Source organism: Batrachochytrium dendrobatidis (genome assembly GCF_000203795.2).
Source record: "Batrachochytrium dendrobatidis JAM81 unplaced genomic scaffold BATDEscaffold_18, whole genome shotgun sequence".
Taxonomy (NCBI): domain Eukaryota; kingdom Fungi; phylum Chytridiomycota; class Chytridiomycetes; order Rhizophydiales; genus Batrachochytrium; species Batrachochytrium dendrobatidis.
Window position 1 is genome coordinate 242,936 of NW_006281116.1, and position 19,185 is coordinate 262,120.

The window sequence follows — 19,185 nt, forward strand, 5'->3', positions numbered from 1 at the left end:
TGCAACTATTTCAGTTTGATGACTTTCTCGAGTAGACTAGCCTCGATTAAACATTAGTGAAACCTCGGACATTCAATTTCTAAAATTTGATTGGTTCGACTTTTGTGGTTGCCATTTATTAGTATAACTTATTTTCACACAAGCTCATATCTTATATTGACTGTAAATTCAAGTTAAAATCCTGAAATTTCCACATCAAAAACAAATAGCGACCAAGTCTATCAATATAGCTTAAATAAGGCTTGTTTTTGCGCCAATTTCACCATCGTCAAGTTAATCCATCTAATTCAAATCATTGGCATGAATGCATTATACATTTATTTCGAATACATATCAGCTTCAAAAAATTCTATAATGGTCAATGCAAGAGCTGCTCCAACTCCTTTGCGTCCCTCGCCAAGTGATCGCAGCATGGCAATTTTTGCTTTTTTATCTGGTATACTTGCAAGCGACTTGACCATTGAAAGCGGTGTTGGAAAACGAGCAGCTAGCACGGCTGCTTTCTCTGCACTGACACCAGGAATACACATTAACTGTCGTATCCACAGATCACCACATGTGAATGCGCCAGTTTTGGTGTTGATGCCATGATATGCTTCGTACGAAAGTAAAATGGTATCCAAGCTCACTTTTAGATCTGCTGCAACCGTGCGTCGCATTTGCAAAACCGTGTCCTTGGATACATCTACGGCTCGTAATGCATACAAATCCTTATTCTAGAACAATCAACACAATGTATGAATGATGACGTGTCAGAATCACAAAATTGGATTATATCCAATAGTGCACATATGACAACTAAGCCTTCCTGACCTTGTTCATTGTCGTTATAAATTTGGTCATGCAATGTAAGTACGCAACAGTATCTAGAGCAGAACTGGATCGCTTAAGGAAAAAATGGTCCAAGACTTGTATTTGAGTCATGGCTGCTCGAATGCGGCCCATTCCAAATCCTTCAGCATCACTACCAGAACCATCTTCTATCAGATATGTGATGTTGCTTAATCCACAGTTGCTCAGCCGAAACTAGATAGAGATTCAAAAATGGCAGTCAAATTACAATATAAAATTCAAATGCGCAACAAATAATCACGAGTGGTACAAATAAAACTAGTGTCTACCTTTTGCTCTTTATATCTATTGTCTTTTATACTAGCAACGAGATCACTCATCAACTTGCGTTCAATAATGCTGTCCAACACAATCTCATGATCTTCAAATTCTTTTGAAGTTGCTGCGTTTGCGATTCGTCTCCGAGCAACCCAAATAAAATCTCCCAGCGCCAATGCTCGAGTCAGTATAGGAACGCCAAGTTGTGCAAGCTCTGTTTGAAATAGTTGTCTATTCGATTTCTTTACTACTTCTCGTGAATCAAGCACTAAATGAATCTCAAACGAGCCAGCGGGAAAATGAATAAGCTGAATCTTTGATGTTTTGGGTAAAACGAACCCATCAGTAGCAGGAATTTTACTAGAATTGCTAGTAACCAAAGGATATGAAGTTATAGGTGTGTGCGTTGCGCTTTCAAGTCGATCGTCTAGCATGCTCTGTTGATTTCTTGATGCAGGTATTTCTGTAGAATAGTCGGGAGCAAACGAGTCGTGTAAAAGCCCGCGTACTTGACGATCTAGATCAATCATACATTCTTCAATTTTGACATGTTGTAAAAACTCTGATGTAACTTGATGCAAATCAAACTGAACTCGATATCGAACTGTAGACGTTTGTTCTAAAATATTCATCCAAATAAGCAAGTTGGTCGTGCCTTTATAAATGGTTTCAAAACAAGATTATACTATGATGCATCCATTTACCACATATTGCAACACCGGCTTCATTTCGTGAACTGACCATGTTGCCATCGCAGTCTATGTATGAAAATACCGTCTTGTGTAATGTTTGTCGAGATAAATTAGCAGCAGAATTTCCAACTTGCGCTGTATTACTGGATAAAAAAGGAATATCGCCCAACGAGTCCAATTCAACTTGAAAACAGTCGTCTTCAAATGTCAATGGTTCATTGCAATCACTTATCCCAGTATCGCTATGAGATATTTCAGATCCAGATAGCTCTATATATACTGTGCTAGACTGAGACGATTGCAATTGCACTTGCTGCGAATTTAATGGAGAGGACGATTGCAATCGAGTTAATAATTTAGCCATCGATATGCCTTCTTCTGTAAGTGAAAATCGGTGTGGTACACCTGTTTTAATGACAAACTCTTTTTTAATAAGAGTAGCCATGGAGTTCCATGCTGTGTGAGGCTGACCGGATGTTGAGTTTGAAATGGAAAAAGATGCTTCGGTATACTGCTGACCAGAGCTGATGATTTCTTGTTTTGACATGACAGACGATAAAGGAGCGTGCTTGTAAAGAGCCAAAAGAATAGCATATGCTCCAGATCTGTAGCGAGGAACGTACATGTTGGTACTTTCTGCAGTACTGTTTGAAAAGCGCGAATGTGGCTTTATGGATCTGCTGGTCTTGGAAGTTTGCAAGTTTAAATCGCCTATACTATCTGATTGCTCATTACAAGTCATTGTGAGTGGCCCATGACCAGATCTGTCTACGTTTGACAGCGACTTGCTTTCCAAATTCAATTGTTTTGCAGAGTCACTACAGATGGCTTGCTCCCATTCTATCCGAGCCTCGGGATTTTCTTGAAAATGAGACTGAAGCTTCTTTTGCAATCGCTCGGCTGTTTTTGGTCCAATGCTCTTTACCTTGATGGCAGCTGTTCCAGATTGGAGTCGCTCTGGATATTGTTTCATATTATCTAAAGCCTATGTGCACAACTTTTGAATAAGCTTACAATAGATTCAAACTATCAAAGATCTTTTGATTTGCAATCAACATATGCCCATTCCATCAAAATCCACAAGGAATCATTCTACAACACAAACCACCTTTTTGTATATCCAAGGCAGTCTTGCAGCAGCACTGCTTACATGCGCATCTGTCTTTGCCTTTTCATACCCTATAGCATATATAGTACAAATCTGTCCGAGTCAGGATTTATGCTTAAAGTCATTTAGAAGTGCACATCAACTATCTACATGGCCAGCATTTCAAACCAGAGCATTTAAAAGAATGCAGTCTCATTAAAATTACAATAAATCATACATTCAGTGAGCCATTGCACAAACAAAGAATTAACAGGCTCGGCAGTAACAGTAGATTTGGCTTTTCTAGTTGGTCCGATAGCAGTGTTCATGGTTGTCCGTCAACTTGACCAAAGAATTTGGATTTTGCAGTCGTATTCACGTAAAACGAAACACTTATTTTGCAGTCTCCGTTTTGCTTTGGAATAAACATTCGTTGTACTTGCTGGACATTCTCGATTCCTCAATAATTGTTGATCATTATATAATAATCAACAATTATACAATGGGTTTGGGTTGGTATAAGACTCATACAACTCAATCCCACTTTTGTATGGTTGAATGAGTTTTAAATATTTTTGAAAAACACATGATACACGCTGTTGGTGATTACTGACAACTTCATTTGATTTTATCTCCATACTAATACTCTTGTCGCTAGCCGTGAATATCATGAACAAAACACAGTCTAAAAACTCATTTCAAGGTGGAATAGATCCAAGTGTGCGGACTCCCTCTACCACTAGAGAATACTATGGCTTTGTGCTCTATCTATCATCGTTTGTTTCATTTGGTGAGTGAATGAATAGCTCATGCACTGGTTTCAAGGTCCGTCTGTTTCAACTGTATTGCTGACTTTGTATATTGATTGCTTATATCATACTCTATAATAAATCTAGCGCTGTATATTTTATGGTCAGTTCTCCCAGATAGGGCATTACACAGTATTGGAATTACATACTATCCATCCAGGTAAATCTCAATGTCTTGATTTGAGGAGCAACTCGAGGCTTTATATTTTACAGCCATGTTCACGTAAAACAGAGCATTTGTATCTGGGTTGAATACTCGTTGTGCCTTGCCACTACATATTGACTGATTCTTCAAAACGGAATGCTCATAATAATACAAACAGCCGTACTTTATCCATATCCACACAGGCTAATCAATTTAACTAGGAATTGGGCTCTTACTATTCCGCTTTGGATTTTGGGCTTAATTCCGTTTACTCTTGTTGTGTTTACAGCAACAAATCTTCTCAATACCCCACCATTTCAATCATTTATGACGCTGACTGACAAGCATGCACGAACCATGGCGTTGACTTCCGACGGCCTGAATCGAGTCTTGAAGCCTGAATTGATCCCAGCACTCGAAGATGTGCCGATTGCATTGGTAAACAGGTGTTGGTCGCATGAAAATAGGCTATTCGAATCTGGATTCGACGATTTCAACTTTCCCATTGAATAGTATAAATTCTGAGTTGATTTGAATTGGCACGGATAGATGATACCAAGTCTGACCAAACTCGCAAAATCTAAACCATACATCACACAAGATCTGTATAGCCAATTGTCGTACTATCGAACTTTATATTTTTTCATAACCTGTGCACACACCACTCTTTAATAAACTGGTTAAAAGATTTGTTCATTGTTGACTGATGGATACAGGCTGATCTCTAAGTGGTAGTGCTTTTGTCACGGCAACGTAGTCATTAAACTCGCAATCACGTAACCGTTTCTGCACAAAGTATGGCACAACTCTGGGAGCATCAATCAATTCAGGATTCCGTTGAACCACCCGAGTTCGCAATGGTAGAGCCTGAGCAGCAACATTCAAAGCCTTGAGTGCGACATCCTTTCTCGCACCAGTAATCTCCATAATGACCACACCTTCAGAAACCCAAGTAGCATAATACTCTACAGCACCTTTTCCCTTTCCCATACGAGTTTCAGCACCCTTGGCAGTAACAGGTCTGTGGGGGAAAATACGAAGAATCAGTTTAGATCCCTTTTCAGATTTGAGAATTCGATTCACCATGGTGCGAACAGTGTCGAGCTGCTTGTCCTTGAGACGGCCAGGTTCAAAAAGTTGAAGTCCATATTCTCCTAATCGAACTGTTGTGCCTCTAATAGAGCCTCCTAGTCTTGTTTTAAAAAATCCTTTATGTGCCTTGCGATACTTTGTTTTTTTAGGACGAAGGTTGACGACTGCAAATCGGCGTTGAATATGAGCAATGGGAGATGACCACGAGGGAACTAAACCAGTGGGTAGATGAGTATTAAAAAGTGACAAAGTGGGAGCCGTTACAGTATGAGACTGCACAGAGCGGAATATAGAGGATGAGCGCAGACTGCTCTTCCAAAGCAATCCAAGACCACCGGCACAGAAGACCATATGGACAAGTTGCTATTGGATCAAACCAGAAAAAAACGAAAATGTAATTTTTGGTTGTATCAGCCAAAACTTGAAATGCTCGATTCTCAATTGTTCAGATCTATTCATGAAATGCCCTCTATCACAATCCATTCTACTTGAAGTTTAGAGCTGTTTTATCACAGCTGATGATAAAAGGCATGAGAACGGAGAGAAAACACATTTCACGTTTTTACAGCCGTATTCATGTAAAATGGAGTATTTTTATCTTGATTGAAATATATGATGAATATTCGTTGTAACTTGCTACCAATATTGACTGTTTCTTCAAAACAGAATGCTCATAATAATACAAATTTTAGGTTTAAACTGAAATTATCCTCCTTTGGCAGCCATACATTGTACAACCACCAGAAGATCAGTAAATCTAACAGGATTGACAACAATCATGCCATGAGACTGGTTATTTTTATGCACTGACACTCTTATTTAGTGATCCATTTTACGTGAATGTGGCAGTAAAGCATATGCATTCATGTTGCTGAAACAATCAGTCACAATGTTTATTCTGCTGGCTTTTGTTCATTAGCTACATGCAGTCTTCCGTTACGAGGAACATACCAAGAGTCTTTGCGGCCAGCGCCAGCAGGTTGCATTGTAAACTATAATATAGTCACAATATCAGATTAAATACGTCACACTCGTTTGATCAGTTCAGTTTAAATCAAAGTCACTCCATTTGAGATTCCAACAACTTACCGCAAACTTTTCAGCACCATACCACAGCAAGCCAGGGAAAACCAATGTTAGCATGGTAGAAATGAAGATGATGCGACGGTTGAATTTGAAGTAGTGGCGAGTGTTTTCTCGCATGTGATACCATTTTTCTATTATAATGAAAAGCAAGATTCATTATACAACTAAAAGTTAGTTAAAGTGCATCTATTGATTTAAATATACTGGCCAATGACAGATCTAGCATTGATCCCAGCCCAAATTATAGTTTGAAATGGTTGATAAAATAAGCGCATACCAATAGCAGGATCAATCTAGAATCATGAACCGACAAGTTTCCAGGTCACATTATAATGGCGTTTTAAATCATTCCGTCAGCATTTAGTATATATTCAAGAGTTAGTTTTGCCATGATTTCAAAACAACTATTCAGGGCATCACATTGAAATGAAATGCTCAATGAGTCAGCATAGACCAAAGATAAGAGCTACAAATAGACAAGTGAGAGTTGTCTATAGTTTCAACTTCAACACAGCATCTCTCATATATAGCAGTTATACAAAGGGTTTAATGGTTGCTATTGGAATTCAGTTATGGCTTATCAGTGGATTGAAATAGGACAGACACTTGAGCATCACTTTGAAAATGATTGTATCTGCTGGATGGATAAAAAAGGAATGATTCAGACTAATGAACATCAATTCCAAGAGCGCCATACCAACAGCGGAGGATATTTTCCATGACCATGACCACCCATATTGTCGCTAACTGTAAAGATGTGCTGGCTGGTATGTTTGACAAGTTTTCAACACTAAATTTGAGCGTTTGACCAAATTTGGTTTTATTTAGGCAAAATATTGATTTTGGCTATAGTGTAGATGTTGAATAAACCGAATTCAACTCACCAATATTCTTATCAATTAGGAGTGTCGGCATCAGCATGTCAGGCATCGTTCCTCCACTGGGTGCACCATCTACATATCGAGACAGAAAATATGAGGTGTGGTTGAGATGACTCAATGCAAGGTTTATTATTTTGGTTTGGGATTATCTACTTGATAGTTGTATAGCTCTGAATTTGGTATTCGACTCTATTCAATATTATATTATTCGAGTCAAATATGGTGACTGTTACCCTATATTCCAAGGAATCTGCAACACACTTTTCAACCTATTTACTATCATGAATTTAATGATCTGCTCATACTATATAGGGAGGTCTGATAAAATTGGAAGAGGATTTGGAAAAGTCCACTACGCTTTATATTGGAAATTTATCCTTTTTCACCACTGAAGAGCAGATATATGAGCTCTTTTCTAAATGCGGTGAGATCAAGCGGATTATCATGGGTCTAGATAGAATTAAAAAGACTCCTTGTGGTTTCAGTTTTGTCGAGTTGAGTGAATACACATTCCATTTGGTTGAAGATAGCGTAGGAGAGTGAGGTGGTAACTTGCTAACAAAGTTTGTAATGAATTGATTTGAATACAGATACCATCATCGCCAGGATGCTTTGGACTGTATGAGCTTTATTAACGGTACTAAGCTCGATGAACGACTAATTCGAATAGATATTGATCCGGGATTTGTAAATGGTCGTCAATATGGACGAGGACGAAGTGGTGGTCAGGTAATGCTTATGGATTTTAGTTGTATGTCTCTAAATAACCAGAACTGGATAGTAGTTGATTGAGTCTGATTTAAAAGATAAAGTTCTGACAGATGTACTGCTTTTGGTTATCTGTATGCCTACCCAATAGGTGCGAGATGATCACCGAGAAGATTATGACGAAGGTCGTGGTGGATGGGGAGCACGCATGCGCGAGGATGAGCAGCGTGAACAGCATCAAAGAGATGTGTACGATGGACAGAATAGTTTTGCACATGTATCCCAAGGCGCATCGGATTACTACACCAAGTCTTATATCCGTAAGTAGACGAGTTTTTTTGAGAATGACTGTATGAATTTATTTCTATACACTAGAAAGGGTTTGATGAATTGTATTCTAGAGTGTAGAATTGAACAAAATCTGATGTGAATTGTGTTGTTTCAATAGAAGTCGATAATATAAAACCTAAACGTGAAAGAGACGATTCAGATAATGAAGGCGATACAGATGAAATCAATGGAAGTCGACGATCCCAACCCATGCCCAAAATGGATGGATGGTAATCTATCGTTTGTAATTACAAATGCCAAAATAAAACTGATCTTTTACCGAAACATTACAGAGAGGATGATTGCATGAGTTTGATACAAGATTACACATGTGAGCATGACGAGTCTTGACTGAATGGAAACCGAGAGTCATGAAAACCAATGCTCAACATGGAGTTTGACGATTAGTTATCAATTTGTATTTTATAGAATGAGTTTGTAGTGAATCGTTTAAGCAATCGAATGACATTCAGTCAGGTTGAGACACGCAGCAACCAGATGATTGTGAAGCAACAAATGGCGAAGAGAACGGGACGAATAGGAAGCTTGATGAGCAAACTGCAAGTCTTGTTGCTGCACTTTTGCATTTGGTCGCAAGTCTTTTGTCCATCTGACTCTGCTGTAATCTCTTATTATTAGCAAACACTTTAAAGCATCAAACGTTGGTTCTTCAACTGCTGTTTTACTATCCTCATTGTTAGTCTTCACTGAGTATATCTGCGCTGCTTATCAAGACAACATTCTCGAGGTTTTTGCTAAAAACTCTTGTTGGCTTTGTTACTAGCTCACTGCATATCTTTTAATCAGGACTTGTTGCATACATCCCACATTTGTACTGCTTCACAAGTGTTTATCTTATTGTCAGCTGCTCTTGCTCAGTCCTGCTAGTGCAGTCTTTTATATTATCAAGGCTGCACTATCCCAAATATCCATTTAATTCAGACATCGCCATCTACTTGATCTGTTCATACCAACACTATCCTCGGCACTGTTATAATGATGCCTGCTACCTCACGAACAAAACTCAAGCGTGCAGGTCAACCCACAAAGGTATGCTATTGTCTTCAACACTTCACTCAGATCCTAGTGCTTGCTTGTCATCAACAACGATCACATTTGTTGGAAATTCTGTGATTAACATTTTATCATATACTATATTGACTGCACTGGGAATTGGATTCTATATCAACTATACGATCTACCATTGCGTTCGTTTTCATATCTGCTTGCTGCTTTATTCATGACGCGCCCGTCAGTCCTTGGCTGAAAAGAGGTGAGCCTCTACAATTGTTTAACAGAATGGGAAAATGGATCGACTTGGATCAGGCAGTTGATATTCATGCCACTGCAGCTACAATCTTGGATTTTCATTGGAAATTTCCTGCTGCTTATACTATTTTTCCTTTTTATTTTAACCCACTACCTTATACTAACTCATCCAATGTCTTGGTTTTATTTATACTCAGTCCATTCTGTATCAATTGCCATGGAACTTCAGAGTGCAACTATTTTGAAGAAGCTGAAAACCTAATGTCTTGTGTCGACTGCCCTGCTAGTGGTAATGTGATGCCACCACTTGATTCAATGGGTCTATTTCATTTTTTGTCTAATATTCCAACTATAAATCCGTGATTTCATTTGTCTAGTACATCCACTTTGTTTAAAATTTACACCAGAAAAACTCGCCATAGTTCAGAGTCATGACTGGCAATGTCCTGAATGCAAATGTTGCGTCATTTGCGAAGAAAAAGAAGATCCCGTATGTACATTTGAATCTAATTTGATGACTAGACGATCCTATGATATTCTTTGCAATCACTACTTATCTTTGCAAAATGTCTAGGAAAACTTACTCCTATGCGATCAATGCGATCGGGGGTCACACATTTACTGCTTAAACCCGCCACTAGATGCAATTCCAGAAGGTACTGCAGCATCATTCAAATGTATTGTTTTTGATATTCTGTTGAAAGTGAAACTTTGCTGAAATAGCATCACTATGTCTACATATAATCTCGATATCACCTTGCTACATATACAACTAGGAGACTGGATTTGCCAAAAATGTCCACAGTCTCTCAAGATAAACGCTCATCGTAATGAAAATCGAGTATTACGGATGTCCCCACGGGCAAAATCAACATCACATATTAATGGTCGTAGTCGATTGCCATTAACACCACCACCTAAAAAAGAAGCTTCCAAATTAAATTTAAAAAGTACGGATTTATCTTCAAAGGCAATAGGAAGCGAGAGGCGCTCGTTGCGTAGGTACGATACTGATGTTACAAAATCAAATCAAACATTAATTTCAGACTATTTGGTTTCAGCCAGCATAGTATCACTTGAAACTCCTCGTACTACTCGTTCCCGCACACCTGTTAGTAAAACCAATCCTTCAAAAAATGCCACTGTTACTTTTTCTTCTATTAGTACCGAGCCAAAAACCACCCGATCATCTTCACGAAATACACCAGCATCAAAATCACATGCATTGGGATTGACTACTGCAACACCTACGCCCACTGTTAATATACCTGCTGATACAGCTGCTATCAAGCCTGATACACACGATGTTTCAATGACCAGTTTAACATCTTCAATTCCAACCACTCCAAACTTTTTAAAAGCACCCTCACGATCCCCTGCCCCAAGTTCAACTAAAAACGTAGAAAGGCTAAAAGGCGCTGCTTCTTCAACAGTCAAATTTATATTTAACAACAAAAAACATAAAGCCAACCCACAAATAGAAGCTATAACTGCAGAGGAAGCACATACTTTTTTTTCTGGAAAATTATCTTTAGAGGACTCGGATGTATCAAGATATGTCCCTCAGTTTCAGGATCGGGGGTTTTTTCACCAAGCTAAAGAGGCTGCTATAGTAAGTATTTGAGTTGACGATTTGTGTAATATACAGCATTGCTATTCAACAAGACATTAATCATGTTTTGGTACACATTTGTGTTTTTTCATTTCTATAGGCAGTTGAAGCGCTTTCTAAACAAACTTCTTTTCAGCCACTCCATTCACTACCAACACATCCGTTATCGGATGATCAACACAAGATCGCATCTCAAACTATCCCTAGAATACCGATAATCCGCATAGGAGAGTGGGAGATTAATACGTGGTATGCTGCACCATATCCTGAAGAGTACAATATTCTCCGTATATTATATCTTTGCGAGTTTTGTCTCAAATATATGAAGAGTGAGTTTACCTTGGCTCGTCACAAGGTACGTCTGTGCATTAGTTATTTTAGTTGTGTTGAACATGGCTTTAATTGATATCTATAGTCTCGATCATTCTAACCTGCCATCTTTTAATTGTAGTGCAAATGCCCACTTACTCACCCTCCTGGAGATGAGATTTATCGAGATGGAGATATATCAATTTTTGAAGTGGATGGTCGCAAAAACAAGGTGTGTATTGGATGGTGTATATTGAGTATGCTATTCATTTGGTCTGTCATTTTTATTCTTGCTGATCTTTTTCATACTATATTTTTTGTCGTCCATAGATATACTGTCAAAACCTCTGCTTGCTAGCAAAGATGTTTTTAGATCACAAAACTCTTTATTACGATGTAGAACCCTTTTTATTTTACGTCATGACTATACACGATAAGCGTGGATGCCATTTTGTAGGATATTTTTCAAAGGTTAGTGGATTGTTTAGCTCTCAAGTAAGCCATTTAATTTTAGCTTGAAACTGTTGTCATTAAGGCCTTGTACTAATTTGAGCCGAGTTTTAGGAAAAGCGGTCAGCGTCTAATTTTAATGTGTCATGTATCCTTACTTTACCTATTTACCAGCGCAAAGGATATGGAAACTATTTGATTGACTTTAGTAAGTGCTCAACTAGTACCATTATTTATTCCTTTATTTATAATCAATTGAAAACAAGTAATTTTGCATTTAAACAACTGGTTGGGCTGCTGTTTACTTACTTGAGTTGTATGTGTTGTCATTGTGCAACTTATAGGCTATCTACTTTCTAAAAAGGAAGAAAGGTGTGGATCTCCAGAAAAGCCGCTATCTGAACTAGGTGCGCTTAGTTATAGATACTATTGGAGAGTTGTGATTATACAAGCTATCCTTTCTCGGACAGAATCAGAAATCTCAATACAAGGTATGTTTTTAGTTGTTAAACTTGCTTTAATTGTTAAATTGGCATAGTATATATGATTATTGACTGTTTTTTATTTGATACTTGCATTCGTGTAAAAATATTACGTTTGTAAACACTTTATATTTTAATACTACTTGTGTGCTTTTGATTATAGCTCTTAGTTTACAAACACGCATGACGGTAGATGACATCATTCATACTCTTCATCTATTAGATATGATTGTCAAGAATGATCACGGAGCCTATGTAATTAGGTGTAATATGCCTGCTCTGAGAGAATATGATGAAAAGATTAAAGCAAAAGGTTATCCTACCGTTAAGCCGGAAAACCTGCGCTGGAGTCCATTTTTATTTAAACGACCGTTTTCCCTGCGATAAAGTGTTTTGGGGGCGAATCAAGTGTGCCATACTGTTATGCGTGGTGGAAAGATGCACTAAACAAAAGTTGGTTCGATCTTTTTAATAAATCTCGGGCATCTTGATTCTGCCCATGTTATTATACTATATTGACACTGGTTTGTTTTTAATGGCTATCCTTTGTTCATGTGGCCATATATACCGCAATGTATACCTATTCTTTCCAAAACAAACATCACACTACACTTTCTATTTAGATCTTTCAATGTAGAGGTTGTGGTAAATTATTACAGAAAGCTATATCAACATGCAATCAATGATGTTTAGAATTTAAAGTTTTAAATGAGATTCTACATTACAAGACTAGTATTGGAAATTGGAAAAGCTAGGTTATTTTTTCATTTCAATATGAAAATAAAAACAGGGCTGATGGCTGAATATCGACGGCCATTGCAGTGGAATGCATCAAGTGGAATTTCAAATATATCATGGGTGTTTGCCAAAATTACAACGACCATCCAAAACATAATTACCATTTGATTAATGCAAGTATAAACGGATGTTGCAAAGATGAGCTAGATATTGATAAAAGCGCGTTTATATGCTTTTGAACCGACTCGACATTTTTAAATATTGAAATACATCTTAAACCTCGTATAAAATGGTATGCTACACATAAAAATGAGTGTGTCCTACTCCATATGTAGCTTCATTGCTACGTTGTATTTAATGAGTATTAGTATTTTACCACAAGTACTAGCCATCAATTCACAATATGTCAAGGAGAATCAAAAACACTATTCATGTACCTTGTTTGTGGTGATACTTGAACTCATAAATGTCAGAAAACTAAAAATAAGTGTGTTGATAATATCATAGATGCTCTCTCGTGCTAAGCCGGCGGTTGCACCGTCAAACCCTACTCCTGTATTGGATTCATTTGAAGCTAAAAAGATGGTTCCTAAACTAGAAACCTATATCAACAATCGTGACTATGTTGGGGCAGTTACACTTCTCGAGGTAAATATAACAGTAGTTTGCAGCAATAATAGATGTTTATTCAAATTCCACTATCGACATTGCAAAATATCAGTTCTAGCATTAGCCCTAACAAAAATATTGAATTTTGCAAACCAGTTTACAAAGGCATCAGGAAATGGCAATATGGAAAATATGATGTGGCTTGGGTATTCACTCTTTCATCTTGGGGATTACAAAAAAGCCATGGACGTAAGTATTGAACAATATCAACTATTGGTTTCTGGATCGATGGGTTCATGTCAAGATCTTGGTGTGAAAATTAAGCTTCATTTAATTCACTGATATCACCACAATTCTAGACGTATCAAGCTGTGCTTCTTATTGAAAACTGCGATTCATTGGTGCATCTATATCTTGCATGTTGCTACTTTTTTCTAGGAATGTATAGAGAAGCAGATGAAGAAGCTCAACGAGGTATATATTTGACTTTACTACAACTGAATTTTTTGTATTACCTTTTGTTTGATCATCTTTAAGCTATAACATACACCTTACATGATTATTATACACAGGTCCAACATGCAAACTGCAAAATAGATTGTTATTCCACCTATCGCATAAATTCAATGACGAAAAACGACTTATGGGATATCATCAGAATCTTCAAGATGTAATTGAAGATCAGGTGTGTATAATTGCGTATTTGCATTGCCAGATATCACAAGATGTTGCTGCAAGGTCAAAATTTTGATCTAAAATACTATCATCCTTGTATCTATTTTAAATTTTCATATTACTACAGCTAAGTCTTGCATCGATTCACTATTTGCGCAGCCATTACCAAGAAGCAATCGATATTTACAAGCGAATTCTTCTTGAAAACAGGTACCTTGTTTGGGAATATACGATGGTGGTTTATAAACAAGTGTAGTGCCAAGTATTATGCCTAACCCTACCAATTTTGTTCTTGATCAATCAATAGAGATTTTTTGGCCATCAATGTGTATGTTGCCATGTGTTATTACAAATTAGACTACTACGATGTATCCCAAGAAGTATTATCAGTGTATCTTGGAGCGTATCCAGACAGCGTGATTGCAACAAATTTGAAAGCATGCAATCATTTCCGACTGTACAATGGCAAAGCAGCTGAAACTGAATTGAAAGGACTATCTGAAAAAATGTCACACAACTTTCAGTTTGCTGAAGATCTCATCAAACACAATCTTGTGAGCCATATTGCTGCAATTTTGTAAATGCACTTTTGTCAAGCTACTAATTTTTAGAGTGATTTGCAGCCATTATACTAAAATATGTGATATAATCATACACTTTACAGGTTGTGTTTAAAAATGGAGAAGGTGCGCTGCAGGTTTTACCTCCACTGATTGATGTGATTCCAGAAGCGCGTCTGAATCTGGTGATTTACCATTTGCGCAATGATGATATTGTATCTGCTTTCAATTTAATGAAAGATGTTGAGCCATCTACCCCACAGGTAAATCTACTATACTGCTGCAATGTATTCATTTCATTTCCAAATGCATTGGCTATGTGACACTTTTCAGCTGGAATGACCATTGCATTGACATGGTTCTAATTTAAATACAAACATTAGGAGTACATTCTTAAAGGAATAGTAAATGCCTCGCTTGGTCAGGAGCAAGAGTCAAGAGAGCATCTAAAAATAGCACAGCAATACTTTCAGCTGGTTGGAGGATCTGCTAGCGAATGCGATACTATTCCAGGTCGTCAATGCATGGCATCCTGTTTCTTTTTACTGAAGCAGTTTGACGATGTTCTTATCTACCTCAACTCAATCAAAGTAAAATCATTTAGCTTTAAACATTGTATGCAGTTTTTATTCTGTCAGTAGCGCATCTATTTCTAAGCTTTATCAATTTAGGGATATTTCTATAACGACGACACGTTTAACTATAACTATGCACAAGCTAAAGTTGCTACGGGTGCATTTGAAGAGGGCGAAGAAATTTTGCTGACGATCCAAAGCGAAAAGTTTAAAAATGAAAACGCATATTTGAGTCATTTGGCACGATGCTGTAAGTGATGTTTTGAGCTCAAATTGATGATATCCTATTGAGCATCAATCATAGTTGGAATGCTAACTACCATTTTGAATAATAGATATTATGAACAAAAAGCCTCGGTTGGCATGGGAGCTTTATTTGAAAATGGAAACATCAAGCGAATCGTTTAGCTTGCTCCAGTTGATTGCAAACGATTGTTACAAGGTAATCTTGGTTTAAATCTAAAAGAAAATGGTTTCAAAAACTGATATGAATAACAGCATTTGTAAATTTCATCTAGACATCACATTTCTATTATGCTGCTAAAGCATTTGATGTTCTTGAACGACTGGATCCTAATCCCGAGTTTTGGGAAGGCAAACGAGGCGCGTGTGTTGGCGTATTTAAACAAGTCATCAACAGTGAAGAGTCTAAAGAATATCTCAGAGATGTCATTTCAATGCTGAGAAACACATCCAACCCACAGGTGGAGTACATTATCCGAGTGATGAAAAAGGTAAGATTTTAAAATAAGTCGAATGTTGATGCAATCCAACTCACCATATTGTGGCTGGTGTAGTATTCCAAGGAAAACAGGATTTCAATTTGATGACTATTGCTGTCAGTGTATGGCCAGTTGGATTATGAATGGATGCTCAACAGCAATCTCATCAACAGACTCATTTCAAATAAAAGGGCCAACTTTGGGCTTTCGACAATCAGATTTATTAAATATTTGATCAGATGCGGGTGTGTATGGTGTACAAGTCATATTGATGATGGCTTCAAGTCCTTGGTTATAGTTTTATTGAAATAACTGGATATTCTGAGACTGGCTGAATGGATTGAAACTTGCATAGTTGGCATTCCTGGAGCAGAGTTGGACTTGAAGCGACTGTTCTTTCCAATCCACTTACCAAACCGTATATTCTATGTAGATCTTATGTGTAGCAGAAAAACCATCTATATCAAAGTCGGTAGCTGAGATCCTTGGTGACGGACGGTTTGAAACAGTATGTGCTTCTGGATCATGCCAGCACTGAATCGTTGCATTTTAAACTGGAGTTCTGGGCTCATCTATTATATTCTACTATATTAAACAGAGCTCAACTGCCAACAAGTACATCAAAAACTATGAGTTTAGTCAACAATGTCAGGGAAGAGAGTGTACAGTAGTGATGACTGCACTGCTTGGACATTTGATGGAAAGTGACTTTTCTCCTGAATGGAAGAGCTGGCGAATGGCTACGCTGCAACATCTCTTTGGAGCGCCTATTCAAAAAAAAGTCAAACAGGTAATCTAGGCGATTGTACTGATGTGTTCTGAAATTCAGACTGTTGGGTTGGGATTTTTAACTCTAATATGCATTATATCTTGACTTTGTCATATATTGTTGAACAGGACATGAAAGGTTTGGCTGACAATCTGCGTGCAAAATCTCGGCAATCTGAGATGCTAGTTATTTGGACAGATTGTGACCGAGAAGGAGAAAATATTGGTGCCGAGGTGGTTCAGGTGTGTCGTGAAACCAATCCCAACATTATTGTTAAACGAGCAAGGTTTTCCGTAGTCCAAGCAAGGCAAGAGCTAATTTCAATTTGATTCTAACGAGTTGCAAATTGTCTGGCTTGAATAACGCTTTATGGTTTTTCATATTTTAACGATTACATAGAGAGATTAAGCAGGCATGGAATCGACTGGTTGAGTTAGATTGGCGCGCAGCGGCAGCAGTGGATGCTCGAACTGAATTAGATTTGCGAATTGGTGCCGTTTTTACCAGATTTCAAACACTTCAATTACAAGGTCATTTCAAAGAACTCAGCGAACAGATACTCAGCTACGGTATGCTACTATTTTGAATTTAGTTTGTGAAATACAAGTTTGCCATTTATTTTTGAAAGAGTTCAGCATTGATGACAACGCTGCTGCATGAAATTTCAAGGTCCGTGTCAGTTTCCAACTCTGGGATTTGTTGTTGATCGGTTTAGAAAGGTCCAGAGCTTTATTCCAGAGAAGTTTTGGAGCATTACACTTGAAGTGACACGGAACGGACTCCGGGCTGTTTTTGGGTGGTCTCGCAACCATTTGTTCAACCGGCACATTGTTCTTGCTTTATACGAGTTGTGTATGAAAAATCCAGTATGCACCATTTCTAAAGTTGAAGCAAAACCTAAATCAAAATGGTAGGAAGACTGTCACATAAACTGCTGTTTTTGAGATTTGTTCAATACAAAATGGTTTATTGTAATTTAAATTAGGGCTCCTTTGCCACTTACTACGGTGGAGCTTCAAAAAGTTGGATCTCGTTTCTTGCATATGAGTTCGGACCGTGTCATGCAGGTGATTGATGTATGGATTCGACATTCAAGTTGCTGTATATGTTATACTAATTTACAACTATGGCTGTAATTTGATTGGTGACGTAAAGGTTGCAGAGGCACTGTATAATCGTGGTATAGTCAGCTATCCAAGAACCGAGACCGACTGCTTCGATGATAAGTTTGATCTAATGCCTCTAATTGAAAAACAAACACAAAGTCAAGAATGGGGCAGCTATGCAGCTAGGTTAGTTTTCAAATTTTCAATGCAAATAATAACTATATTTAGCTAACAGCCTGATCCATATAAAAGTCTTTTAAATGGAAAGTTTACTAAACCGCGCAAGGGTAAAAACAACGACCAAGCACATCCGCCGATTCATCCTGTTCGTGCTGCATTTGATTTGTCTGGTGACGAAAAGAAAGTTTTTGATTATATTACACGAAGGTTTTTAGCCTGTTGCTCAGCAGCAGCCAGAGGACAAGAAACTGTGGTTGATTTGGAACTTTCCCAAGAAAAATTTACTTCATCAGGTATACTTGAAGTTTAATGATTTGCATTTATTTTTTTAGTTGATGCTTACATCAGTTTGTTTAGGGCTTATGATTTTGGAAAGAAATTACTTGGAGGTGTTTCCATATGAAAAATGGTCAGATTCTGATATTCCAACGTTTTCCGTTGGCGAGCGAGTTGAACCGTCATTATTAGAGATGCGTGAAGGAAGTACTACCAGACCAACAATGCTCACTGAGGCCGATCTTATTACGCTCATGGATAAAAGTGGTATTGGTACAGATGCCACTATTCACGAGCATATCAAAAAAATCCTTGATCGGGAATATGCACGCAAAGAAAACATTTACTTTTTTCCAACGACACTGGGAATGGCGCTGGTTACTGCATATGACGAGATGGACATTGATTTGTCTCTATCTAGACCATTTCTTCGTAGTTTGGTAGGAAATTGTTGTTGAGATTTGAGTTTGGTTTTTGTATTGACATTCATTGTTGAACATGCTGTTTCAGACAGAAGCAAATATGAAAAAAATCTGCGATGGGGCTCGACAACGTGAGGATGTTGTATCTGAAAGCATAGAGCTATATAAAAATGTCTTTATTGCAGCGTTTGGTCAAGCAAGTAAACTACACGAATCGTGTGCCAAATTTTTTGGCCATGCACCAGATGCAACTCCAGTAGGTTTGCTTTACTTGAATAGTGTATAGGGCATTTAATTATGCACGAGCAATGCTGTTTAGTTTATGTCATATGTTTACGGTTCCACTCTTTGATTCTTGTAAATATTCTAGCAAAGAGCCGATCGCTTCAACGATGTAGCCATACGCAATTGTCCCAAATGCCGGTTACCCATGACACTTCGTGTGTTGCCAAATAATACAAAAATGATAGGTATAACAGTCCACAAGAGTT

The 19,185-nt window shown here is 37.8% G+C and overlaps 8 protein-coding genes across 8 annotated transcripts; 5 read left to right on the top strand and 3 right to left on the bottom strand.

Moving 5' to 3' along the window:
- Positions 1-317: 317 nt before the first annotated feature.
- Positions 318-3,218, bottom strand: BATDEDRAFT_28425 (uncharacterized protein; the record flags this gene model as incomplete). The annotated part of the gene is made up of 6 exons (XM_006682749.1): positions 318-716; positions 814-1,026; positions 1,122-1,765; positions 1,815-2,787; positions 2,953-2,981; positions 3,128-3,218. 6 exons carry the CDS (start codon positions 3,216-3,218, stop codon positions 318-320), a joined length of 2,349 nt encoding a protein of 782 aa, XP_006682812.1.
- Positions 3,219-3,558: 340 nt separating this feature from the next.
- Positions 3,559-4,356, top strand: BATDEDRAFT_28426 (uncharacterized protein; the record flags this gene model as incomplete). Its single annotated transcript, XM_006682750.1, has 3 exons — positions 3,559-3,679; positions 3,786-3,858; positions 4,065-4,356. The coding sequence occupies 3 exons, from the start codon at positions 3,559-3,561 to the stop codon at positions 4,354-4,356; spliced, it is 486 nt and encodes a 161-aa protein (XP_006682813.1).
- A 327-nt stretch (positions 4,357-4,683) lies between these two features.
- On the bottom strand, positions 4,684-5,091 carry BATDEDRAFT_7062 (mitochondrial 54S ribosomal protein YmL47; the record flags this gene model as incomplete). The annotated part of the gene is made up of 1 exon (XM_006682683.1): positions 4,684-5,091. A coding segment is annotated over one exon (408 nt), but the record flags the coding sequence as incomplete, so codon positions are not given.
- A 737-nt stretch (positions 5,092-5,828) lies between these two features.
- On the bottom strand, positions 5,829-6,138 carry BATDEDRAFT_92612 (uncharacterized protein; the record flags this gene model as incomplete). Its single annotated transcript, XM_006682857.1, has 2 exons — positions 5,829-5,927; positions 6,025-6,138. 2 exons carry the CDS (start codon positions 6,136-6,138, stop codon positions 5,829-5,831), a joined length of 213 nt encoding a protein of 70 aa, XP_006682920.1.
- Positions 6,139-7,241: 1,103 nt separating this feature from the next.
- BATDEDRAFT_14710 (nuclear cap-binding protein subunit CBC2) lies at positions 7,242-7,938 on the top strand (the record flags this gene model as incomplete). Its single annotated transcript, XM_006682684.1, has 3 exons — positions 7,242-7,396; positions 7,493-7,631; positions 7,762-7,938. Coding segments are annotated over 3 exons (471 nt in total), but the record flags the coding sequence as incomplete, so codon positions are not given.
- Positions 7,939-11,029: 3,091 nt separating this feature from the next.
- BATDEDRAFT_14861 (uncharacterized protein) lies at positions 11,030-12,449 on the top strand (the record flags this gene model as incomplete). Its single annotated transcript, XM_006682704.1, has 6 exons — positions 11,030-11,176; positions 11,273-11,362; positions 11,461-11,601; positions 11,695-11,788; positions 11,925-12,071; positions 12,226-12,449. Coding segments are annotated over 6 exons (843 nt in total), but the record flags the coding sequence as incomplete, so codon positions are not given.
- An 858-nt stretch (positions 12,450-13,307) lies between these two features.
- BATDEDRAFT_14734 (uncharacterized protein) lies at positions 13,308-15,965 on the top strand (the record flags this gene model as incomplete). The annotated part of the gene is made up of 11 exons (XM_006682687.1): positions 13,308-13,448; positions 13,566-13,662; positions 13,779-13,883; positions 13,982-14,094; positions 14,212-14,294; positions 14,392-14,638; positions 14,749-14,907; positions 15,028-15,234; positions 15,316-15,469; positions 15,555-15,661; positions 15,738-15,965. The coding sequence occupies 11 exons, from the start codon at positions 13,308-13,310 to the stop codon at positions 15,963-15,965; spliced, it is 1,641 nt and encodes a 546-aa protein (XP_006682750.1).
- Positions 15,966-16,374: 409 nt separating this feature from the next.
- Positions 16,375-18,980, top strand: BATDEDRAFT_14853 (DNA topoisomerase 3; the record flags this gene model as incomplete). The annotated part of the gene is made up of 10 exons (XM_006682702.1): positions 16,375-16,449; positions 16,540-16,731; positions 16,839-17,006; positions 17,114-17,279; positions 17,380-17,620; positions 17,696-17,777; positions 17,866-18,002; positions 18,069-18,289; positions 18,354-18,712; positions 18,783-18,980. Coding segments are annotated over 10 exons (1,839 nt in total), but the record flags the coding sequence as incomplete, so codon positions are not given.
- Positions 18,981-19,185: the final 205 nt, after the last annotated feature.